Below are 26,660 nucleotides of genomic sequence, written 5' to 3' on the forward strand. Positions count from 1 at the left end.
AAAGGCCGAGAGAAACTCGCGCTGCTCCGAGACTTACCTCTCCCGAGCGGCTCGCTCAGCCATCGCTCTCGCCTCCCAGCTCACTTCCAGCGCTGAAGAAAGAAAACAAGCGGCAAGAACGTAAGAGCGGAGGAAAGGGGCAGCACCGCTCCCCGCCTTGCTGAAAACCAGACCCCCCCCCCGTTTAGATGGTGCCTGTTGCCCCCCGTTGGCCCAAAGCCTCCGCGGGAGAGCGAGCGAGCGAGCGAGCCGGGCCCGGCGGGGCGGGGACCCTGAGCATCCCCGGCACCGCCCCGAAGGGCCGCCTGGACCCCTCCGCGGGGGAGAGGAAGGGGAAGCCCCTCCGAGCCGCAGCTGCGCGGGGCCCTTTCTTCCGACCCGAAGGGGCGGCCCGGGTGGGGCTCCAGGGGGTCTCCCCCCCCCGGCGGGGAGCGCGGGAGGGGGCAGGGCGGGAGGGGGAGCTCGGACTCGAGGAAGCCAACTGACCGGCCCGCCACGGCGTCTCCTTCTAGCGGACGGCGCCCCGTCGGGTTTCCGCGCCACCCGAAAGCGCCTCTTTCCCCGCCCGCTCTGAAGTGGCGGAGCCCGCCCGCGCGGGACTCGAACCCGCGGCCGCTCAGAGCCCGCGCGGGGGGGTCTCGTCGGGGGGGGGGCGTCGCGCGCAACTCGCCCCGGCTCTGGCGCGCCCCTCCCCCGCCCGACGGGAGGCTCCTCCTCCCCCTCCCTCCGCCTCTCCGAGGAAGCGAGCGGGCGAACGCGCGGCGCGGATTGAGCCTGTGCGGCTGCCGTCCGTCGCGTCGCCTCTGGGGGCGGGGGAGAGAAAGGCGCTGCTGCTCTGCTCCCTCCGCTCCTCAGGAAACAGACCCGGCGGCGGCGCCTCGGCGAGAGAGATGTAAGCGCTCCCGGGAAGGGAGGAAAGCGGGAGGGGGCGCCGCCGAAGGCGGGTGGGCCTGGCTCCTTCCCTCCCTCCCGCCGCCCCGCCTCAGGCCGCCCCGCGAGGGAGCCTTTCACACGGGAAAGGGACGCGGCGTCTCTCAGCCCCGCTCCCGGTTGCTCCTCAGGAGCCCGTCTCGCGGGGGGGGGGGGATCACGCGCGGGCCTACACGCGTCCCGGGAGCCCCCAGTATCGCGCGCCCGTGTTTCATTATCAGGCCAAAGGGGCGGGGAAACGGGTCAGAAAACTCCCATACAGGGATAAGGAGAAGGATATTAATTATAATTAATAGGTCGTCTTTATTCAAACCAATCAGAAATCACAAAGTGATGCACAAGTTTTTGACCTCATTTAAGAAGGAGAGGAGAAAAAAAAATGTTAATAGTTTGTAAGACCAGAGATGACATGGAGGAGAGATGGGTCATTCCGCACCAAATCAACGCAAAAAACAAGGGTTTCGCCACCCTCTCAGATTTTGATGAAACTTGCTGTACACCCTTCCCTTATGGTTGAAAGAAACCCCCTTAAATGTTTTCCCTCTATCTCAAACAGTTTTAATTTTATAGCACTTCAAAGTTTCGTGAAATCTGTTTCTGTCCCTCAAGGCCTTGTGTGCATTTTATTTTTTTTCCTCCATAACCAATGATCAGATCTCTTTGAAATTTTACATAGAGATCAATAACATGATGAGGATTTCAGGAAAAAATACACCAGCACTCAAAAGATTTTATAAATGTCTAAAAAATGTATAAATGTAGATTTTTTGGTAGAAAAACTAGGTTTAGAAAAGCTGAATTTTCAGCATTAGGGCACAATGCAATCAATAGTTTTTGATGGTAATAATTATTGCAAAAACATGCTCTTTCTCAACAAAGACTAAAATTTATGTGTCTCTTATGTCTTATGACAAAATTTTACATTTTTGGGGACATCGTGGGGGGGAATGGGGGATGACTACTGGGTACAACTTTCCTACAATCTATAGCTGTAAAATAAAAAAATAATGAAACAAAGTTGTTTATCTTAAAATCTAAAATAATATTAAAACTATGAAAATTGGCTATATCGTGAAATCACCTTAAAAAATATATCTGTCAGAAACTTTAAATGCTGACAAAAGAAAGTCTCTCAAAAGTCCAAAGTTAAACTGTTACTAAATCTGCATAGCTCCGAATGCCACTCTACTTCCCATTCACAAAAAATCCACTTGCAGAGCCTGTCCACAGAAATCAGAAGCTGACTTCCTTTTTTGCTTCTGTTTCACCAAATCAGTCAATTTACGCCTAATTCCTTTTAAAAAAACTTTATTTGGCTTTTACCTCTAATTGGAAGACCCGCTGCTTGTGGTGGCGGTGTGTGGCTTCGGCAGTAGAGTGCGGTGGAGCCATGAGCGAACTCAAGCCTCTTTCCCCCGTGCAAAAATGGCAGCCTGGAGGCTCAGGAGGGTGAGTTCCCACACTCTGATGGACCCGTAGGACCCCCACTCTCCATGGGGTGGGGGTTGGGGGCACCTAGCCCTGGCACTCACCCCCAAAGCTCTATCTGCCAGAACTGTGCCGTCCCTTAAGCGGACGACACGGAGCACGCTGCCATTACCTCCACAGCGAACCAGAAGTCCTATCCTGCCCAATTCTTAAGTTTCCTGTGCGGACTTGGGCCCATCACTGTTTTTCAGTCTCATAGTTATTGTGGGAATAAATTGCATCTTTTTATATGTTATTCACATGTATAAAAGTACTACAGTAATACACATACCGTATTCTTCACTCCATAAGACGCACTAAAAAGTAAGGGGAAATGTCTGCATCTTATGGAGCGAATGTGTGGTCCCTGGAGCCAAATCGCCAGAGTGTGGCACGCTCCTGGGCTACTCTTTGGGAGTGAGCTTTTCTGCCCCTAAAGCCCAGGAAAGGTTTGGGAGCAGCAGGCAGGCTGTGCACCGTTGCCCCGCGCTCCTGGGTTGCTCTTTGGGGGGCGCAGCAAATTGCCGTCTCTCAGTGCCTCCTAATTGAACTGCAAAGGCTTGATTGCCTAACTGGATTCTGAGCTCCATTTGAAATTTAAAAATATTAAGTTTGGGGATTTCTTCAAGTAGCAGTTTTGCAGAAATAGTCATCAATACATGCAAAGCATTTCCACAAACCAGTAATAGTTAGCTCAGCTAAACTAAGCAGGCATCTGGCTCAGTAACAGTTTAAACTGCACAACTATAACCGGACATCCTGTGTGTTTGTGTGTGGACCATGTTCCTAGCAGCTAATCTTTATTGCTGAAAAGAGGAACTGATATTCCACTCCAAATCTATAATTCATTAAAAAAAATTCTTACAAGCACAGTCCACCTATTCCAAACCAAAAACTTTGTGTTCTTTTGGTATTGAATGGAAGCTATTTATCTGCCCTCTTTTCCTCCTCTGTTCTTTGCTCAATCACTCCACTTCCCACTCTTTGAATCTTCCTTTCAAAACAACTATGCCTGTTTTGAGAAAACTTCACAGATTTAGGAACTGGAGCGCAATCATTTGATGTCTTTGCTGTTTCTCCATACACCAAGCCCTTCTCATTTGCACAGCCCTGGTTTCTCTCCCTGACTATTACCATTCTTGATTAATAACAGTAAAATGCTCAAATTTTAGTTGACGTGACCGCTGCCAATACTGACTTCCCAGTGATAATGAAAACAGCTACATTGTATTTTTTTAATTATATTTTTATTGTTTTACAAATACAAAAAAAGAAAACAGAATTGTACATTCAAATTTCTTAATTACCTCTTAATTCCATTTTTGACTTCCCTCAATTTGTCTGAACTTCCTTCATTTTATAACTTTTAACACAGTCCTACTTGAAAACAGCTACATTGTAATGGAATGTCTATCCTTTTTCCATTAACTTCGTTATGTACCGTGGCTCACTTTAAAGCAGCAAAGCGGACAGGAGCCGCCCGCTTTGCTGTTTTAAATAGTTTAGTACAACGTTTGAGTCAGATTTTTTTTTCTTGTTTTCCTGCTGTAAAAACTAGGTGCGTCTTATGGCGCAAAAATACGGCACTTAGTATGTTCTAAGAGCCTTCATTGTTCTTCACTGAGATTCTCTGAAGCACTCCTGTGTTTCAGAAAACAAAGAAATGGTTGGTATCGCACATTAGGAAAAGTAGATTTTTGGCACTGGAACAAATAACTCAGTGAGAAGGTTGGGATTCAGTTTGAGTTGCTTACTCTTGCAAAATGGCTTTTAATTTCCACATTTTTCTTTTCTAGGGCCGATTACTGGAAATCTCAGCCCAAGAAATTCTGTGATTATTGCAAGTGCTGGATAGCGGACAACAAGCCTGTATGATGATCTACCTTCTGTACTCTTAAGTGAAACTGAAGTACAAAAAATGAATTATATATTAATTTTCAACAGGTCAATCTAGACTTGGAAGTTTGTATTATGAGGAGTGGTCACCTGAGTGCTGAGTCTGAGCGAACCCCAGGTATATCTGAGATCCAGATATACTGCTTCCTTAGAGGTTGTGCAACAGCTACTGATACTGTCCTGATCTTTATTGGGACCAGCTGTCATGAGTGCTCCAATAGCTGCAACAGTATTTCTATTCAGGCATTGTTCCTGAATGAGAACAACCCACATGCGTAGGAGGCATGGGATCCCCACCCCCACCCCCCATTCTGTTCACTCAGTCCCTGACCTTCCGAGGTTAAATGTGGAAGGTATGAAGGGGGCTAGAAGCCTCTACATGATGGGGGAACCTGCTTTATCAGGGGGCTGGATCATGCAGAGCCTTCCACTCACATTTAAGTGAGCACAGGTAAAAACTCCTCAGACGTCCCCTGCTCATTACAGAAAGGTTGACGACTGATTGGGTCAGCTGGGTATGCAGGGGACAGTTTTGTCCCAATGCTTCCTACCTGTGTGCCCGAGCAGGGTTAATATTGATGGTAGTTGCATGTCATGTGAGCTGTGAAGTCTCAAGATCTCAGGTTGGTGGAGGGCATTCCTTGCAATATTTCTGTTTGTTACTACAATATTGATGAATTCTCTTTGATCATTCTTCTTATAAGTCCCTACACCCTTATTTTAACAAAGCCAATTCCTAGCTTTCGCGGCTTTAAAGATAAACTTGAAAAAATGTGGACAATGGCTGGTGAAATCTTACAAGCAAGAATATAACTGCAAAATTTTGAACAGTCTGCTTACCTATTTCCATGGCTGACATAATCAGAATAAATTATGCAAATAAACCAATGCATACAAACTTAATTTTCATGGTATGTTTTGACTGACTTTGTGCAAAATCTGGATTACTTTGGCAGTTCTTTGCGGCACAAAGTATAAACTTACGGCAATAACAAAATCTTGTAAGCAAAAAATGTCAGCTGCGTTCCTGTATGGCCTTCTGTCCCACCCCTTCAAAACATCATTGTAACCCTCTCTAAAGTTGTTCTTAAGCACCTTCTTGCATTTCTGTCTCAACAAAGGAAGTCCACCCTCTTTCTCTCCCTTAGCGTGACTTTCTCCAAAGCTATTCCTACTTCACAATCTAACCCTGTTACCTAAATTAGAAGCTTCAGTTTCTTCTTCTGCTACCCCTGCTTTTCCTGTGGCTAAACCCCACTTCCCATTCCAAAGCTTACAAAGAACCGTGTGAACAAAGAAAAACATTTTAACTTGGTAAGATGTTCAGCTGCATCATTCTGGCAAGTGGTGAGAACTTTACCACACTTCAGCTGGTTGGAAATAAAATAAGTAGCAAAGCAATCCTAGGAGGAGAAGGAAGGAGAGGGTGCAGAGATTTTTTATTCATTCCCTTTGCTGTGCTCCAGAATTGGGCCCCTTGGAAGATGTGTGCCTACAGTGCCAGAAGCACCCTGTTCTGAGACTTTCTGCTGACTGCTGGCAGTGAGAGCCCCCCCCCTAAAGCCCCTTTCTATTGGTAGAGGCTGGCAGAGAGAAGCCTGCACACCATTCCAATAGTGCCCCTTGCAGGTCATCCACATTGGGGAAGTCAGTAGTGTTGTGCGCTAAATTGCCAATTGGTAAAATATGTACTGACCAATGTGACTATATTGTATTTCACAAGCACTACTGTCCTGTGTGCTCCATCTGTGGGGGTGGCAACAGTGCTTCAGGCTGGTATTCTTCATTGCTGCTGTTACTAAGTATTATATGCCTGATATATATTTAAAATAAATTAACATTTCAGGAATCCTTGTGATTGAAAGAAAAAGAAACTTGTTTTCATCCTTTCTATTGTGTGTTTCTTTTATATTTATCTTTGTAGCCTGAACTTCTGAGCATTTCACTGAGGCGAGCCTGTATTAATACGCAGTATTATTTTGAGATTTTAATTGACTGTAGTGATCTTATTTATTTAAGATATTTTAGCCAGCTTCTGTTAACAAATAATTTAAACAAGAAAATGATAAAAACAGCAGATTGAAACAGAAGCAGAATAAAAAACAAGACATAGTAGCATAAAACTTCCTGAGCACTGCCACAAAATCCAGCTAAAATGCCTGAGAGGGAAAAGAAAAGGTGTCTGGAACTTAAAAGCAAAGGTACCAAGCAAGGCTTCCTGGCGGGTGCATTCTGTGAGTGGCATGCCGCCACTGCAGCGGCCTTCCCCCCAGTTCCTATCCGTCCTATTAGGGCAAGCAGGCAACACATAGAGCTGTGCCTTTGATGAACTCTTGGAACAGGTTCATATAGAGCACAGTGGTCACTAAGGTACCCCAGCCCCATGTCATTAAACTTCTTGTTAGAACTCTAGGTTACTGGTAGGTTTGCTTCCTTTTGTTTTAATATGTCACCTGTGTTCAGTCTCATTTGTGCTCCTGCCAGTTCACATTTCTGTGTATTTTAATTCTGTCTCATTTCCTTTTAAAGAGTATTGACTTTCATGAACGAGGAAAAAACCATAAGGAAAATGTGGCTAAAAAGATTAGTGAGGTAATACAATATATTAAACCTTGTTTAAACTAATCACATTATATTAAATTTCATTATTTAATGGAACTCATTATTTTTTCAATTGCAGATTAAAAAGAAAAGTTTGGAAAAGGCAAAAGAAGAAGAAAAAATGTCAAAGGAATTTGCAGCCATGGAGGAAGCTGCAATGAAGGCTTATCAGGAGGATTTGAAAAGAATTGGTGCTACGACAGGTAGGGTCTGACGCTGCCAAAGAGATGAACAAGCTCCTGCTTAATATGTTCTGTCACTCACTTTTCCCATAGCTGTAGTTGCTTCCTCTTCTCTCCTTAAAAAAAAGCAGATATAAATCCCAGCAATTCACTTCTACATCATGTCCAGGTGAGCTTCTCTTGTTATAATCCAAATCAGAGAAGGTTACGCTCAGCCAGCTTCTGTTCAGTGAATTGTCCAATAGAGGAGTCAGCAAGATGAATTCCCACTCCCTGTCACTCAAGCCCCTCTCCTTCACTGAACCTTTCGGCTCAGCAGGGAAGGGGAGCTGGCTTAACAAGTGTGTGAGTGATCTATATCCAGTCTCTTTAATCCAGGGGGATGATAGCGGGTGTAGCTCTCCCAAACCCCCAAAATATATCCTTGGTCTTCGCTCATGAAGGGAGCATCCACAGCAACCCAGAAGTCCCCAAAAGTTTTGATGTTTGTTTTTTAAAACTGGAATTTGATGTTTCAGAATCTTTAGGTCAGAGCTCAGCACCAAAAAAGCATGAGGAAAAGAAAGAAAAGAAAGAAAAGAGAAAGAGAGAGAGAGAGAGAGAGACCACAGAAACATCATCAGATGCAACAAAGGAATGGGTGCGAGGATTTTCTCCAGAAGGCTATATGTATTACTACAACACTATATCAGGAGGTAAACCTGTAACAAGGAATGTGGATTTAACCATCCACATATCTTGCAATGGCTCCTTTCCAATTACCTCACCACCTGCTTGTACCTATGACATCAGAACAAATAACCTGCTCTCACCACGCATGGAAGTTCCTTGGCTAAAAAAACCAATTTTGCCACAGACTTCTTCCTTTCTGAAGCTTTTCTCCAGTCTGCCGTCTTCAGTCCTTCAGGAGCTATCAGTGTGACCACGTGGAGCCACCCTCCTGAGATTGGCATCACTGCCGCTTACTGGGATGGGGTTGAGGCCCAGCAAGGTGGAGGCTGCGTGGACACATTGGCAGAGCCAGCTCAGTGCTCCCCACGGTGCTCCCATCACTGTGGCCATTACCCAGCTATCATTACTTCCATACAGATTTACTTTATGTGTCACCATCGTTTTTTTAATGTACAGACAACTGAAACCTAATATCTCTTCTTTTATTATTATCATCCCCACCCTTAAGAATCGCAGTGGGAGAAACCTGAAGAATTTCAAGACAACCTTCAAGAACTCCAAAAGGTAAATGAAAGTTGTAAAAGCAAATCCTGCTTTTGTTTTATTGTTATGCAGGTTCTCTGAGCTTGAACTGGTCATTAGAATTACCAGTAGCTAAGTCCCACACCAAAGGGGAAACACCAGCTGAAGCCATGTGTCCCTTATTATTGGATCTACTCCTTTGGCAAATGCTGCACACCATAAACTGAGTCTTGGCATGACTCACATTTTCAGAACGCTTCCTGCTAAAGTTACGTTTTAAGTATGCAAAGTTAGATTTTATTTTTATTTTTTACTTTTGTTGTTTACTCATGTCCGACTCTTCATGACCCCATGGACCAGAGCACAGCAGACACTCCTGTCTTCCACTGCCTCCCGCAGTTTGGTCAAACTCATGCTGGTAGCTTCGAGAACACTGTCCAACCATCTCATCCTCTGTCGTCCCCTTCTCCTTGTGCCCTCCATCTTTCCCACATCAGGGTCTTTTCCAGGGAGTCTTCTCTTCTCATGAGGTGGCCAAAATATTGGAGCCTCAGCTTCAGGATCTGTCCTTCCAGTGAGCACCCAGGCTGATTTCCTTAAGAATGGATAGGTTTGATCGTCTTGCAGTCCATGGGACTCTCAAGAATCTCCTCCAGCACCATAATTCAAAAGCATCAATTTTTCGGCGATCAGCCTTCTTTATGGTCCTGTTCTCATTTTTTACTAGAGGTCAAAATACAATTTGTAGAGGAAAGATGTGGCAATATCTTAAAATTAACCAAGCAAGCAAGGTTATACTTACACAAGAAACTATATGGGCTTGGGGTCCTGGCACAAGTTAGTTGCATTTTAAATCAACAGGAAAGATTGATATTATACATACAAAATATGTACACACGTTTTGGGTAGCATCTAGCATTATACGAGTGGATGAGAAGAGTCCATTTTCTCTTATTCCCTTGTAGTCCGCATTACATGTCATCCTGTGCCTTTAATCAAGTTCCAGCTATTAAGTGCAAATCAATAGAACTATTCACATGAATTAATCCATTTTCTTTCATAGTAGTCTATAACCAGCAATTTGTCATATCATCAAGTTTAATTTTCCATCTCTCCTGTGCTTATGGGTAGTCTACTATTTAATTGGAGAATTGACTGCATTCAAGTGTAGAGCAAAAATTAGTTTAGCTACAATTATCGTGTTGCATGGGTATTTAGGAACAAGTTTGTAATGTGGCTTAGGGTGTGTGAGGACAGGATCCAGGAGCAAGTCTTTGACATGTTTCTCTGGTATCTTTTCCCAGGACTCATAGCGCCCGCCATATATAATTGGTGGGGAGGAAAATCAGATTTTCTAAGTGATACTTCTTATACCTACCTGTAATGGGTTAAGGGGCTGCTTGTGCGTAAATGGTTGAGTTCTCAACTCATGCAATCAGTTTCTAAACTCTCCCAGTCTGCGGAGCCATGGATGCATGGCTACCTCAATCGCTGGCAGAATCCGTCAGTGGGCGCTTCCGGAATTTACGCCAACATAAGAGTTCCTTAGCGGAAACTCTCCTTCTGGATTCTCTGCGTGACAGTTTCCTGTGCGGAGTAGGCGTCCCCAGCGGAGGTCCTGAGACCTCTCCGCTGTTCTCACTGGAAGTATCCTGGAGCCATCCCTCCGACTGAGTTTCTGCGGGAACTCTCTCTCTCCCCCTGCTGGTTCCTTCCTCAGCATCCGAGGGTCTCCTAGCCTCCTTGAGCCCTTCCACCACCTGACTCTCCGATGGCAGTTCCCTGACACTACCTTTGTTCAATTTCTTTTTTTAATGCAGTTTCCAAGGTGTTATACAACATCATTCATTTTGCTTAGTTCTCTGGTGACCCTTATTATTTATACAGTACAATCAAGAATTATAAAGAAAAAAAACAGATCCCTGTCCTAAGAATATTGCTTTCTAAAAGCTGACAGTTTGGGGAGACGAGGGTGTGGGGAAATGGGATTTCCAAGGTAACAAAGGACTTGTTTCACTTGTTAATGGAAACAATAAAGTTTATTAAGTCAAAGGCTTCAATGAAAAGGTGTAAAGATGTATTTCAGGTAACTTGGCTATCTAAGAGCCATTCTGTCTCTGTCCAAATTCTGTTAGAGTGTATGGAATGTCCCCCAGATGATTTTAATGAGTTAGATATAATTGCAATATTTTCATAAGTGGAGCCTGACCTTCCTTGCCTATATCCATATGGTACATCAGTGAGACTTGGATTAATCTTTTACTAGGTGGTTTATTTTTCTCTGTTAGACAGCACAGTGGATGGAAGGAACAAGTGAAGATGGTCACACCTATTACTACAACACAGAAACAGGAGGTAAGGAAGATAAAAAAGAGATAAAACATAGGAAGGTGCCTTATCCAGAGTTAGACCATTGGTCCACCTAGCTCAGTGTTGCCTACACACACCGGCAGCAGCTTTCCCAGATTTTTGATATAGGTCTTTCCCAAAATTCCTTGGAAATGCTGGGATTGAACTTGGGTTTCTGCCCATGCAGAGTTTTGCCAGCGTGAGACAGCCCTACACTTCTGTGAAGTCAGTAGCACAAATGGAGAACTAAATCCCAGAGGGTGGGGGGTGGGGTGGAGTTGTTACCCTAAGAAGGCCCTCATGTCCTTTCTGTAGGAACTAGTGGGCCATAGAGAAGCTGCAGCACTGTTCATAAGGTGAAACGGACTGAGTGTGCCCTCTTAATGTCATGACTATTTGAGCCAATCATGTCTGAAGTACAGTGGATGATAACTAGGTACAGTGGTACCTTGAGTTACAAACGCCTCAGGTTACAAATGCTTCAGGTTAAAAACTCCACTAACCTGGAAGAGTTACCTCGAGTTGAGAACTTTGCCCCAGGATGAGAACGGAAATTGTGTGCCGGCGGTGCAGCGGCAGCAAGATGCCCCATTAGCAAAAGCATGCCTCTAGTTAAGAACAGTTTCAGGCTAAGAACGGACCTCTGGAACAAATTAAGTTCGTAACTAGAGGTACCACTGTAGTTCTTCTCAGTACTGGCACACCAATTGTGGAAAGCTCTCCCCAGTGAGATTTGCCAGGTTGCCTACTTTGTTGTCATTTTGGCACTAGGCTGGGAGTAGCTGCCAGAATTCAAAACCAGTAATTTTCAGATTTATATCTAGCTTCCCAATGACACCAAATTGCATCATCTACCTCAGACCCATATTTGTTTCTGTATGTTGAGTGTACAACTGATGCTTTTGCATTAACATTGTGAAACGCAAATAACAGTTGTTTGTTTGAGTGGGGTTAAGAATGGGAATTTAACATTGTGTGATGTTTTGATTTGTTAGCCACCTTGAGTTTATTTTGAAAATAGGCTGGATATAGATTCTTTTAATACAAACTATTGTTTAAAATACATTGCTGTCTGTGTTTTCCAGTATCAACCTGGGAGAAACCTGATAATTTTGTGTCTCCTTCAAAAGAGAGTCAAAAAGAAAACCATCCTGAAGACAGCCGAGAAATGGAGTCAAAGAAAGCTGAATCAGATGCAGGGAAAGCAGGCAGTAAAAGCGAACTGCAAAAGCCAAAAAGAAATCTCCGGGTAAGTCATTTTCCTAAGTCATTTTCAGAATAAACCCACATCTTTTATCAAGTCATATTAATTATTGAAGTCTGAATAAAAAGTTCATTGCCATCCAGCAGAAATGCTTGCCACTGAGGAGACCAAGCCACAGAGCCGGGGTGGGGGGTGGGGAGGGTAATGAACAGTCTCCCTGCCCATGGCAGCAGTTTCTGGCATGCCAGTTGCCAGACAAGGGAGATAAAAGCCCTTTGGATGAGCCAGTTATGGGGACAGAGCACTTCTTTCGGGTGGTTTTGGGATGTGGATTGTGGTTAGAGAGGAAGCCAAAGGCAATCTTCCCCAAGGGTGAGAGACTGGTTGAAAAGAAGGGATAGGACCCCCTGTCTCTGGGTCACAGCCTTATGACAATGGGGGATGCTTAGAGGGTTTTGAGTGGGAGTAGAGCTGGAGGAAGCGGGATATTTGGGAAATAAGGAGGAGATACCAGGGATGGAGGACCCATAAAGACATCTTGCTCACTTGCTGATTTATTTATTATATTGGTCTCACTATCAAAACACCATGCGTTGTCAGGAAATAGGTGAGTGTTTGTGTAACAAGTCAGTGTTTTCTGTTGAGTCCTATGAGGAAATTTCGAATGCATTCCTGACCACCAAATTTTGACACCAAATTGATGGGAAAAACCAGGAAAATCCTCTGAAACCTTGCAAAAGGAAAACAGGGAAGGAAAACATGCTCTCTTGTTTGTCAGATATCCCCACCCCCACCCACATGGTTTCTGGTGGTGTATTGCTCAGTAGTTTGCTGTTGGCTTTCTTTGCTTTCAGAGGAAAACAGAAAGTGATGACGAAGTAGAGGAAAAGCCTCACAGACGCAAAAAGATCAGCCCTTATGGGGAATGGCAAAAAGTGAAGCAGGAAAGCAGTGATATAGAGGATGTACCAGCCGTTCGGCAGGAAACCTCTCAGGCAGCATCTCGAAGAGTCAAACCTTACGGGGAATGGGAAGAAATCACAGAAGATAAAGATCCATAGTAAGTCCCAGATGCAGCGTGGAGACCATTGATTGTATACCATTTCTTGGGAGAGCGTTAAATTCCTCTGAATTCCTGTTATTGCGATCTGAACTTTAAACCGGTTTCTGACAATGTTTTGATAACGTGTAACAGAGACTTGGTTGGATGAAGCAGATGGGCCTGTTCTTGCCGCTGCTTGCGTACCAGGTTTCTCTTAACACACAACAACCCAGGACATATGGGTGGGGTGCAGCCATTAGCGTGCACCAGGCATCTTATTGGGAAGACCCAGTTCTCTGAGTGCATGTTCTGGAAGTTGGGCAATAGGGGCAGTACAGGATTCCTTTTGGTGTACCGACCTCCCCGCTGCACCAAGGATTCCCTGCCTGAGCTGCTTCAGGTCATGGCGGATGTTCTCCTGGAGACACCTACTTTGATTGTCCTAGGGGATTTTAACGTCCATGCCAAAACAACCTTACAAGAAAGCATGGCCTCCATGGGGCTGTCCCTGAATAAGTTTGGCCCAACCCATAGTCGCGGACATGCCTTAGACCTGGTATTCACCTCTATAGATATGGGTGATCTGACACTAAATAAAAGTGAAACAAAAGAAATGCCATGGTTGGATCACTTCCTGATACACCTGGCCTCCATGACCCTTCCCCTCTGCAGGGAGGTGGGACCAATTTGGATGTTCCACCCCCACCACTTAATGGATCCAAATGGTTTCCAGAGAGTTGTAGGGGATGTTTTATCCCCTGTTTAAGGCCTTTCAGCTGATTCCCTGGTGGCCCGCTGGAATGCGGAATTGACCAGGGCTATTGACTGTCTGGCTCCGAAGCACCCTCTCCGATTGCATGGGGCCCGGACTACCCATGGTTTTCCCCAGAGCTGAGGGCGATGAAACAGTAGTTGAGACAGCTAGAGCATCAGTGGTGGAAAACTCACTCTGAATCTGACTGGACATGGGTTAGAGCAGGGGTCAACAAACTCTTTCAGCAGGGGGCCGGGCCACTGTCCCTCAGACCTTTGGGGGGCTATGTTTTTTGGGGGGCGGGGGAATGAACAAATTCCTGTGCCCCACAAATAACCCAGAGATGCATTTTAAATAAAAGGACACATTCTACTCATGTAAAAACACCAGGCAGGCCCCACAAATAACCCAGAGATGTATTTTAAATAAAAGGACACATTCTACTCATGTAAAAACATGCTGATTCCCGGCCTTTCGCATGATGAATTCTGCATATACATACCACTTCTTGATGTCTTCTGCTTCTGTTAGGTCATTTCCACTTTTGTCTTTTATTATGGTAATCTTTGTACGAAATGTTCCTTTCATATCTCCAATTTTCTTGAACAGATCTCTGGTTTTTCCCATTCTATTGTTTTCCTCTGTTTCTTTGCATTGCTCGTTTAAGAAGGCCTTCTTGTCTCTCCTTGCTATTTTTTGGAAATCTGAACAAAGAAACAGTGGGGTCACTCAGAGGAGAAGATGGTGAAATGCAAACAGGGGACATAGAAAGGGCTGAACTCCTCAATGCCTTCTTTGCCTCAGTCTTCTCCGATAAAGAAAACAATGCCAGACCTGAAGAATTTGGAGCAAATGATTCAGCAGAGGAAACACAGCCCAGAATAACTAAGGAGATAGTACAAGAATACTTGGCTAGTTTAGATGTATTCAAGTCTCCAGGGCCAGATGAACTCCATCCAAGAGTATTAAAAGAACTGGCAGATGTGATCTCAGAACCACTGGCAGTCATCTTTGAGAATTCCTGGAGAACAGGCGAAGTCCCGGCAGACTGGAGAAGGGCAGATGTTGTCCCTATTTTCAAAAAGGGGGAAAGAGAGGACCCAAATAATTACCGCCCAGTCAGTCTGACATCAGTACCAGGGAAGATTCTGGAGCAGATCATTAAGCAAACAGTCTGTGAGCACCTAGAAAGGAATGCTGTGATCACCAATAGTCAGCATGGATTTCTGAAAAATAAGTCATGTCAGACTAACCTGATCTTGTGTTTGACAGAATTACAAGCCTGGTAGATGAAGGGAACGCAGTGGATGTAGCCTACCTTGACTTCAGCAAGGCATTTGACAAGGTGCCCCATGATATTCTTGTAAAGAAGCTGGTAAAATGCGGACTTGACTATGCTACCACTCAGTGGATTTGTAACTGGCTGGCTGACCAAACCCAAAGGGTGCTCATCAATGGTTCCTCTTCATCCTGGAGAAGAGTGACTAGTGGGGTGCCACAGGGTTCTGTCTTGGGCCCAGTCTTATTCAACATCTTTATCAATGACTTGGATGATGGACTCAAGAGCATCCTGATCAAATTTGCAGATGACACCAAACTGGGAGGAGTGGCTAACACCCCAGAGGACAGGATCACACTTCAAAACGACCTTGACTGATTAGAGAAGTGGGCCAAAACAAACAAGATGAATTTTAACAGGGAGAAATGTAAAGTATTGCACTTGGGCAAAAAAAATGAGAGGCACAAATACAAGATGGGTGACACCTGGCTTGAGAGCAGTACATGTGAAAAGGATCTAGGAGTCTTGGTTGACCACAAACTTGACATGAGCCAACAGTGTGACGCGGCAGCTAAAAAAGCCAATGCAATTCTGGGCTGCATCAATAGGAGTATAGCATCTAGATCAAGGGAAGTAATAGTGCCACTGTATTCTGCTCTGGTCAGACCTCACCTGGAGTACTGTGTCCAGTTCTGGGCACCACAGTTCAAGAAGGACACTGACAAACTGGAACGTGTCCAGAGGAGGGCAACCAAAATGGTCAAAGGCCTGGAAACGATGCCTTATGAGGAACGGCTAAGGGAGCTGGGCATGTTTAGCCTGGAGAAGAGGAGGTTAAGGGGTGATATGATAGCCATGTTCAAATATATAAAAGGATGTCACATAGAGGAGGGAGAAAGGTTGTTTTCTGCTGCTCCAGAGAAGCGGACACGGAGCAATGGATCCAAACTACAAGAAAGAAGATTCCACCTAAACATTAGGAAGAACTTCCTGACAGTAAGAGCTGTTTGACAGTGGAATTTGCTGCCAAGGAGTGTGGTGGAGTCTCCTTCTTTGGAGGTCTTTAAGCAGAGGCTTGACAACCACATGTCAGGAGTGCTCTGATGGTGTTTCCTGCTTGGCAGGGGGTTGGACTCGATGGCCCTTGTGGTCTCTTCCAACTCTATGATTCTATGATCACCAGATGGGCAGCATCGAAATCAGATTGATTATATTCTCTGCAGCCAAAGATGGAGAAGCTCTATACAGTCAGCAAAAACAAGACCTGGAGCTGACTGTGGCTCAGATCACCAGTTTCTTATAGCAAAATTCAAGCTTAATGGACATGGTGATGTCCATGTGTAGAGTCGTCTCTTGTGTTGTTGGAAAAGAGTGTTTGTTATGACCAGCTTGTTCTCTTGGCAGAACTCTATTAGCCTTTGCCCTGCTTCGTTTTGAACTCCAAGGCCAAACTTGCCAGTTGTTCCTTTTATCTCTTGACTCCCTACTTTAGCATTCCAATCCCCTATCATGAGAAGAACATCCTTCTTTGGTGTCATTTCTATAAGGTGTTGTAAGTCTTCATAGAATTGGTCAATTTCAGTTTCTTCAGCACCAGTGGTTGGTGCATAAACTTGGATTACTGTGATGTTAAAAGGTCTGCCTTGGATTCGTATTGAGATCATTCTATCATTTTTGAGATTGCACCCCAGTACAGCTTTCGCCACTCTTTTGTTGACTATGAGGGCCACTTCATTTCTTGCCCACAGTAGTAGATATGATGGTCATCCGAACTGAATTCGCCCGTTCCCGTCCATTTTAGTTCACTGATGCCCAGAATGTCAATATTTATTCTTGCCATCTCATTTTTGACCACCTCCAACTTACCCATGTTCATGGTTCTTACATTCCAGGTTCCTATGCAATATTTTTCTTTACAGCATTGGACTTTCCTTTCGCTTCCAGGCATATCTGCAACTGAGCGTCCTTTCGGCTTTGGCCAAGCCGCTTCATCAGCTCTGGATCTACTTGTACTTGCCCTCCGCTCTTCCCCAGTAGCATGTTGGACGCCTTCCGACCTGAGGGGCTCATCTTCCAGCGTCATAACTTTTATATGCCTGTTGTCTTTGTCCATGGAGTTTTCTTGGCAGGGATACTGGAGTGGCTTGCCAGTTCCTCCTCCAGGTGGATCACGTTTGGTCAAAACTCCACTATGACCTGTTCATCTTGGGTGCCCTGCTCGGCATAGCTCATAGCTTCTCTGAGTTATTCAGGCCCCTTCGCCATGGCAAGGCAGTGATCCATGAAGGGGACATTCACATTATTTTCAATTTTTTCACTCCTGGGATTACTTAGATCCCTTGGCCTCCCCCAACCCTACACAAATTTTCTCCTATTTCTTTGCATCTAAACGCATTTTTCTAGTTCATTTTCTCACTCTTTTCTTTCCTTTAACTAATATTACATTATTCGTGTTACAATAAGCTGTTTCCTAATTCTGCTGGATCTCTCAGCAGTCTTTGTTACCATCGAGCATAACATTCTTCTGGACCGTCTAGGGGAGCTGGGGGCACTGTTATACGGTGGTTCCATTCCCTCCTCCTGGGCCGTGTCCAGAAAGTGGTGTTGAGGGATGAGTATTTGGACCCCTGGTCTCTCACTTGTGGGGTGCCTCAGGGTTCCGTCCTTTCTCCGTTATTGGGGGTTTTTGGCTGGGTGTTCATCAGTATGCAGAAGATACCCAGCTCTACTTCTCTTTTAAGTCAGAACCAGTGAAGGCGGTGAAGGTCCTGTGTGAGTGTCTGGAGGCAGTTGGAGGATGGATGGTGGCTAACAGATTCAGGCTGAATCCTGACAAGACAGAAATACTGTTTTGGGGGGACAGGGGGTGGGCAGGTATAGGGGACTCCTTGGTCCTGAATGGGGTAACTGTGCCCCCGAAAGACTAGGTGCACAGCCTGGGAGTCATTTTGGACTCACAGCTGTCCATGGAGGCTCAAGGCAATTCTGTGTCCAGAGCAGCTGTCTCCCAGCTCCATCTGGTATGGAAGCTGAGACCCTCCCTCCCTGCAGAATGTGACCCAGAAACTACAACTAATCCAAAATGTGGCAACTATTCTTTCCGTACTTTATTCATTTTTAAAAATAAAATAAAATAACCAATTTTTAAAAATCTTTTAATATACTTTTAATTCTCATTTTTATCTTTTATTTTTATTTTTAAAAAGGGAGAATAACAAAATTTTGAATCCATTTCTGTTTTATTTGTTGGCTTGTTTTTGAGGGGGGGAGTCCTTCCCACTACGCTGCTACGACCACCGCCCTCTTTTTAAAACAAAAATTTTCTCCATATTAATGCCATTGCTATTGATACCCTTCCTCTTACTCCCCCCCTTTACTTTAATTTTTCCCTTCTTTTTTGTTGTTCTCTTTCTTCATCCCTCCTTCTCCCCACTCCCCCTTTTCTATCTCCCTCCCTTTCTTCTTCTTAAGGAGAACACACACACACACACTACTGTGTATTGCTTTGCCCAGCCCCTCAAAGAGGTTTTCTACATACTTTTACTTTACCATATTTTTCATTTTTACTTTTAGCATTTGATATACAGATATTACTGTCAGGCACCACCACCTCACCATCTTCAGATTTCTCTCTTCTCTTTTTATTTATTTTCCTTTTTTGGGTTTGTCTGTTTCTTGCTTCCTCTTTCCTTCTTAACCCCTACATCTACATACATATACCTCCCCACCCACTTTCATTAATAACCCCCCTCCCCATGGTCCCTTACCTCATACCATAATTAGAACCACCACTACAATATATTATCATTGTTACTACTTTACTTTCTCTCTCTCTCTTTCTCTCCCTCTCTCTCCCCCTTTCTTTCTTCCTTCCCCTCTTTCTCTCACTCTCCTATTTTATTCTCTAATCTCCTCCCCCCCTTCTCCTAAATCCCTTTCTTCTCTTCTTTCCAACCTTTTGTCCCTATATTGTTTTGTTTAGTTCTGTCCTAAACACACCCTTGCCAGCATTAAATCTCTTAACCCCTAATCCCACCTTCCACCCCTAACTGGACCCCAGTACCCCTAATAATAAACCTTTATTGTCACTATACCACCTGTGTGCAGTGAAATTAAACGAGCCCCCCCCCCCAAACATACACTCAGTCTTGTTCGCGCTCTGGGTGCTTGTCAGAAGTCAATTACACCACTATTTTTTCCCCATTCAGCAGCCCAACAGCCCACATATAAAAACTGTTCTTTAACCTGTTGGTGCGGCTGACTATACTTCTGTATCTCCTGCCCGAAGATAGGAGATTAAAGAAGTGCTGGCCAGGGTATGAGTCATCCCTAAGAATTTTCCTCGCTCTCCTGGGGCAGCGGTCTCCCGCGATGTCATCTAGCAAACTCTGAGGACAGTCCATGATGTCCTTTTATGTGTATGAGTGCGCACCACTGAGAAGATTACAGGAACCCCAGAGAAGCCCTCAAAACACAACCCAGACGGGACACAAATGACCACCTGATCCAGACACTCTTTAAAAGCCACCAGTCAACAACGCTTAGCAACTCAGCAACATCCAGGAACCACCACAACTCCAAATCACAACACGCCCCTCCCCAAGAGTACATCAAGCAGGTCTTAAACCAAAAACATCAGTGAGACTGCGATGACACCGATCAGGGAGATGGCAAACAACACTGAGGACACAACACACACACACCCCAAGTTGAGAACGACCCAGCAACTAAACGAGAACTGAAGGAAGTGAAAACAAAACTAACAGAACTACTGAAAGTGTGCAGTGACCTGACCTTCAAAGTGGAAACTCTAGAAAACAAGAACCAAATACAAGAAAGAATAATAAAGGAGTACAGAGAGGAAAACACACATGTGAATAATAAATTGGCTGAACTGGAAAGCCACCTGGAAAGAATAGAAACAGAAAACACAGAAATGAAAATCAAACAAGCAGGCCTCAAAGATCACAGTAGATGCTGCAACATCCGCTTCCGCAACTTTCCTGAAAAAGTGGAGGAGAAAAGCCCAGCAGACCTAATTGTACGCTGGCTGAAAAATACAATCCCAAACCTGACACTCAAGGTAGATGACCTAGAGAGGGCTCACAGAGCCCTAAAACGTATGCCAAAACCCAATGCATGCCCCCCAAGAGACATCATTGTGTGCTTCATGTGCTACAAAAAGAAAGAAGAGGTATGGAACAACACCAGAAACTCAACCAACCTTTGATATGGAAATAACCCCATATTGCTCTTACAGGATTTATCCCAGGACACCCTAAATCGGAGAAAAAGCCTACTCCCATGCACCCAGCGTCTCCAAGCAAAGATCAAGTACCGATGGGGCTTCCCCTTCCACCTCATTGTAACAACCAACACAACACAATGCACAGCTACTAACATACCTGAAGTACTGCAACTACTGAAGAACATCGAACTCAACCTACCACCAGAATGGCAACTGACAGACCCACCAAGTGACAGCCACAACCATGATGAAACAACAGCAAACAATTGGACGACAGTAAAGAGGAAAAAGAAGCAACAGAAGCGACACAACAGTGCAAACCAGTACAGCTAACCACCACCACACACAGAATCGTCCCGCTGTACAGCACAAGACACCAGGCCAAGATCAACCAAACCAACACATCACAGATGAACAACCCTACAACAACAACCACAGCTGAATGAAGCAACCGGAAAACACCTCAAACTGAAGGACTGGTGATTCTTCCCCCTCCCCCCTTCCTTCCCCCCTCTCCCCCTAGGCCATAAATATAGCTAACACCAGCAATACCCCCCCCCCCCCGCAGCCCTACACCTCCACATCCCACCCCAATGCCAGTCCAGACGATTTCAAACCACTTTCCCCATCACCCAACAGCCCATAACCCACACTTTCAGCACCCCGCTACTCCATACTAAGGAAAAATAACTTCTCCAACCTCAATAAAACAACCCACAAACAGGCTAAAGTCTGACACCCAACCAGCACAGTGGTGGCACCAGAGCGTACCAACACCCACATCCCCACCCCAACATACCAATGATGCTAATAACATTGGCAGCACTGCTTATGAGCCCTATACCGGACATTGGCTTCACAAAGACACTGTCTCACTGACCAGCCCCTATCGCAAATGACACGGAGGGTGGTCTGCCCCTGAACAAGGCCCTCCACACCAACTGAGACTTAGGACCAACTGGCTAAGTGCCAGATGGCCCAAAATCCCCCTAAAAACACCTATGAGACTACATATAGGATACTCTCTACACTCTACCCCCTACTCTTTAACCCAAATCTAATCCTAATCCTACTAGTCCCCCACCCACCACACACTAGGTCAGCGCAACCCCATTGGTTCGTTAAACAACACAAAGTGAGAGACACAGGACAACCCGGACGGGTTGGCAAGGAATCACCCTACATAATAGATAAGCAAGATGGCTAGCCTAAAAGCAATTACATTAAATGTGAAGGGGGCTGGAAAACCCCATCAAAAGAAAACGCATCACCTCATACATAAACACCATGAAACCACACATCACCTTCCTATAAGAAATACACAACCCACCCAAAGGGAGCAAACTCCTTAGCAACCCCTGCTTCAGTCAACAGTGGGTTGCACCAGGCTCAGGAAAGGCCCGCAGAGTAGCCATAATACTTAGTAGAGACCTGAACTTCAAAGCCACAACAGTCCTAAAGGACAAAAGAGGCAGATTCATTTTTGTTCCATATATTCCCCAAACTCGAAACAACTAGAATTCACCCAGAAAACACTTAAACAAGTTCCTCTCCTCTGAAGGGGAAGCAATCCTAGGAGGAGACTTCAACCTAAATATGAAAGGTATATCCCTGCAAGACATCCACCCTACAACCCCATGGGCAACCTTCTTCCAAAAGAAACCCCCAACAACTAGAGATTCTTACAAGTTACTAAAAATGCTACATAAAAGGGTTCTCTACGACATTTGGGGTGAGCAAAACCCAGGAGACACCATCCATACATTCCAATCCGGAATCCATTGTACAGTGTCCACACTGGACAGCATTCTGCTCACACAGGGTCTGATCCCCTCCGTGGAATCAACAAACATAGGTAACATTAAAATCACAGATCACGCCCCAGTAGAAGTCACTGTTTAAATAGGAGAGGGAACACAAACCACCCCATCATGGTCCTTCAGTCCCATCCTAATTACAGACAAACAAATTAAAGAGAGTCTCACAAAAACTCTCCAAAACTACTTCAAGGAAAATTATTTAGACAATGTAACAACCCCCCTCCTATGGAACACAATGAAAGCAGTCACCAGAGGAGTTTGCATAAAAGAGAAAGCATTCCTTAAAAAACAAACCTCCACAAAAATTAGCAAAATAGAGCAAGACATCACAGCCATCTCATCACGCTACAAATGAACAGGATCTAAAAAGCTCCTCAAACTTATAGAACAAAAAAGGAGAGAGCTAGACTCCCTAGAAATCAGCAAAACAATGGTCAGTATTCTATACTCTAAACAATGCTTCTATGAATATGGAGGGAAAAACTCCAGACTACTAGCAAATAGATGTAGGAAAAAAGCACTCAGAACAAGAATACACTGCAATCACCAAAAAAGATGGCAACATAACATTCTCTCCCAAAGAAATAACCTCAGGCTTTACAGAATTCTATTCCAACCTATACACCTCCCATAACCCACCTGAGAAGAAAATCAGAAAATTCCTAGTGGGACTGACCATGCCTACCTTAACTGATGAGAAACAGGAATTCATGGACAGTCCTATCACCCCAGAGGAAATAGATACGGTCCTCAAAAACTTGAAACCACACAAAGCCCCAGGCCCAGACGGCTTCACAGCAGCATTCTATAGGAAATTCAAAGAACCCCTGATGCCCTACATGACCCGCCTATTCAATGACATCATAAAAGGGGGGCCCATCCCCAAAACCTGGACTCACTCCAAAATAGTCTCCATCCCCAAACCACTGAAAGACAGCCTCAAAGTAGAATCATACTACCCAATCTCATTAATAAACCAAGACTACAAGATACGCACATCAGTCTTGGCCAACCGCTAAAAATCTTCCTGCACAAGTTAATAGCCCCAGACCAGACTGGCCCTGGTTGCAGTATTACAGACCCCATCAGGAAACTACTGAACCTGATCGAACACAGCAAGGCAACTAAACTCCCACTGACAATTATGTCCCTAGACATCCTTGCTTAGAATGGAAATACATATTAGCAGTACTAGCTAACATGAAATTTGGCCCCAACTTCCTACATATCCTCAAACAAATATACTCCCAAGCCTTAGCAAAATGCAGAACTAACAATATGGACTCAAATACTATAGCATTCCAAAGAGGCCCAAAGCAAGGATGCTCACTGTCTCCCTTCTTATTTATCCTGGCTCTGGAACCCTTAACAATCTAAATCCGAGCAGCCACAGACATCAAGGGAGTGGAAATAAAAGGCAGAACCTATAAATTAGGGCTCTTTGCAGATGACCTAATGGTCACAACACCAGACCCCATAAGCACAGCAACCTCCCTAATCAGAGAACTCAACACATTTGCAATGGTGTTAGGCGTACAGGTAAATTTTGCAAAGTCAGAAGCTGTGCTTCAACACCCCTCCTCACACCCAAAAAGAACTCACTAATGTCACCAAGATAAAACTTTGCCACACCAAGTTCAGATACCTAGGGGTGCAAATAATCAGAAACCTCAATAAATTGTACCTCCACAAGCCCCTGTGGCGACAAATTAACAAAGACCTAAAAAGATGGAACAACATGAATTTCACTCTCTCAGTCAAAATAGCCATGATCCAAATGATCACCCTCCCAAAACTAACCTACCTATTCCAAACCCTCCCAATCTGGATTCCCCCAACTCCACAGATGGCAGAGAAAACTACACTCTTTTATCTTCTCACATAAAAAAACCAAGAATAAGTCCCAAATACCTGCACCTCCCCACCTCAGAAGGAGGATGGGGAATCCCCAACATAGAAGCATATTACATTGCCAACCAAATACGCCATATAATCCCATACATATTAGAAGATGAGAGAAAACAATGGATACACCTAGAGAGGAAAACAATTGAAAATACCTGCACCACAGCATACCCACTCCTCCCAAACAAACTAAGGAAGATTCCCACAACAGTTAACAGGTACACATAGACCATGCTCAAACTAGGGAAAGCAGAAATAGGCAAACTATCCCCAAACCCATCCCCACCAATCCCCCTGGCGTACCACCCATTATTCCACCATGCAGCACAAAACCTCCAAATAAAAACCTGGCAAACCAAAGGCTTATATTGCCTAATAAACTTCTATAAAAATAACAAACCTCTGTCAACACAAGAAATACAGGACAAACTAGAAGACACCCAAATGCCCTAGTTAGCACAACACCAACTACATGCTCTCTTAAACAATCCAGCAGTAAAATCAGTAGCAACTAGGCCCCTGACAACCTTCGAACACCTCCTCCTAACAACAAAGGGACACGGTAAAGTGATGGTATCCGCAATATGCAAAATACTACTCCAAAATCCCACGAATCCCCTGGACACAATAAAAAAACAATGGGAGGATAACATAGGCTATGAGATTAACCCCACTCAATGGACCAGAATGTGGTCTAAACAACCCTTTAAATCCATATCAACGAAAAGGAAAGAACTTACTCTGAAACTCACCTACAGGTGGTACCTAACACCAAGAAAACTAGCACTAATATGACCTCACCAAAATGCTGGAGAGGGTGCACCTCCACAGGCACATACCTCCACATGTGGTGGGAGTGCCCCAAAATCCAACTATTCTGGACAACAGCTATACGACAAATATGTAAAATAACTAAGCAAGTATTAGAAATCACCCCAGAACTGGCCCTACTAAACATCTTCAAAGATAATAATGCCCATTTACACCACAAAGAACTCATAACCCACCTACTTTCAGCAACCAGAAACATCATAACCTGATACTGGAGAGACCTGTCAGGAGTAAGCATGGACCAATGGTACCAAATAGTATGGGAAACAGCCTTACTAGAAAAATTTACCAATAAACTGAAACTGACACAGGGACAAATAGAAGAAGATGCCTTCACCCCGGTATGGCTCCTTAAAGTTCTTCTCTTCCTGGTTTCTGATCTTCCCAGTCATTTTTGCCATTTTTGGCATCATCTTCATCAGCCATTCTTCTCTGGTCAGGACTTTATCTTCTTTCCATCTCTGGGCCAGTAGTATCCTCGCTGCTGTCATCACATACATGAATAATCGTTTCTGCTACTTTGGTATCTCTGCACCTAAAATTCCTAATAAAAAAGCCTCTGGTTTTTTTTCACAAACAATCTTTTAAACATTTTTTTCAACTCACTATAGATCATTTCCTAGAATGCGTTTGTTATCTTGCACGTACACCACGTGGTAGAACATGCCTTCCTTCTCCTAATATTTGCAACATACATTTGAAGCAATTCTATACATCTTTGCTAATTTTATAGGTGTTAAATACCACTGACACATCATTTTCATATAGTTCTCCTTCAGCACACAGCATGCTGTAAATTTTAACTTTTCCCAAAATGAAAATTAGATATTGTGCCCCTTGTATCATTACTGATTTAACTTCTTCATCCTTAGTATGCCACTCTAACAACTTACACATTTTGGAAGGTAACTTCATAATGTTTTCCAAAAAATCCTTTTCAGACCTTGAAATTTCCTTACTAAATCCATTTTTCTTATCCATTTTAAACACATCGTTTAATTTGTGATATTGCAACCAGTCTGTTGTTTAGGGAAGTTTTTAATGTTTGATGTTTTATCGTGTTTTTAATATTCTGTTGAGAGCCGCCCAGAGTCACTGGGGAAACCCAGCCAGATGGGTGGGGTATAAATAATAATAATAATAATAATAATAATAATAATAATAATAATATAATAATAATAATAATCCACCCAGCCCTCCCATGCTGCCTGCCTGCCCAAGGGCACACCTGGGGAGTGTCCCTTCAAACTTGTCCCCAACCTTGCTTGCTCCCATAAACTTATGTTGTCAATTTTACGTATGCAATTAACTTAACACTAGTCTGATTATATTGTTCTTTTATGTTGCCTATTTGATTCAAGGTTGAGCAGTGTTTTCGCTTGATGGGTTTTTGTTGTCAGCTTTTGTGTTTGAATTCCCTTACCGATGTCACGTGATTTTGGTTTGATATATTAGTGAAACTTGCATTTGTTTAATGCTTCTTTTTGTTTTGTTTTATCTTAGTGAAAAAGTAGACTTGGAGCTTCCCAACGTGGAAAGTGACTCTCTGCCAGCCCCAGTTCTGGAAGCCCCAGAGGATGCCAAAGTGATATTTAAAGAAAAAACTGTCACTTCTCTTGGAGACACAACAGAGGGAATACCAGTTTTCAAAAAGCGAAAATTTGAAAATGGAAAATCTAGAAACATACGACAGAGACTGAATGATCACTAACAGACTAACTATACTGCAGTGGGGTGTGTTTTTTCGCGGAAGAGAGAAGAGGGGGAAGAAAACAAAATATTTTAAACTATTTCTTTGACGGAAATGGTTGGAAATTAGAAGCTTTTAATTCTTCTAAGTTTATTGGGTGTAAATTGTATAATACTGCTTATTTTTGAGGTGATACTAATTTTGTTTGCTAAACAAAGGTTTTTTTTCCTTTATGCAGTCATCTAAATATATTTTTTTACATACCTCA

General features: G+C 44.0%; 2 protein-coding genes across 5 annotated transcripts in view; one reads left to right on the forward strand and one right to left on the reverse strand.

Annotated features, from left to right (window-relative positions):
• The window catches only part of ELF1 (E74 like ETS transcription factor 1), an 82,808-nt gene extending 82,242 nt beyond the window's left edge, over positions 1-566 (reverse strand). The window contains exons 1-2 of the mRNA XM_079983585.1: positions 487-566; positions 38-92 (exon numbers count right to left, since the gene is read on the reverse strand). The gene's annotated coding sequence lies outside the window, so the exon portion shown is untranslated. The remainder of the gene's footprint in view (positions 1-37; positions 93-486) is intronic.
• On the forward strand, positions 1-26,660 carry WBP4 (WW domain binding protein 4). Of its 4 annotated transcripts, none has more exons than XM_079983632.1 (10): positions 1-120; positions 4,194-4,306; positions 6,823-6,885; positions 6,974-7,097; positions 7,595-7,771; positions 8,257-8,312; positions 10,559-10,625; positions 11,705-11,868; positions 12,678-12,883; positions 26,206-26,660. In XM_079983632.1, exons 4-10 carry the CDS (start codon positions 7,016-7,018, stop codon positions 26,411-26,413), a joined length of 960 nt encoding a protein of 319 aa, XP_079839758.1. In that variant the 5' UTR covers positions 1-120; positions 4,194-4,306; positions 6,823-6,885; positions 6,974-7,015; the 3' UTR covers positions 26,414-26,660. The 4 variants fall into 4 exon arrangements, with proteins under 4 accessions (XP_079839758.1, XP_079839755.1, XP_079839756.1 ...); XM_079983629.1 differs by lacking the exon at positions 1-120 and adding an exon at positions 700-892 and having other exon boundaries at positions 4,194-4,266; XM_079983630.1 differs by lacking the exon at positions 1-120 and adding an exon at positions 700-892 and having other exon boundaries at positions 4,194-4,266; positions 11,750-11,868.

Source organism: Podarcis cretensis (assembly GCF_951804945.1).
Source record: "Podarcis cretensis genome assembly, chromosome: 7".
Classification (NCBI taxonomy): domain Eukaryota; kingdom Metazoa; phylum Chordata; class Lepidosauria; order Squamata; family Lacertidae; genus Podarcis; species Podarcis cretensis.

Coding starts and splice junctions, on each gene's coding strand:
- WBP4 (XM_079983629.1), top strand. Junction 8,313..10,558: donor ACCTTCAAGAACTCCAAAAG/GTAAATGAAAGT, acceptor TTTCTCTGTTAG/ACAGCACAGTGGATGGAAGG. Junction 10,626..11,704: donor CTACAACACAGAAACAGGAG/GTAAGGAAGATA, acceptor TGTGTTTTCCAG/TATCAACCTGGGAGAAACCT.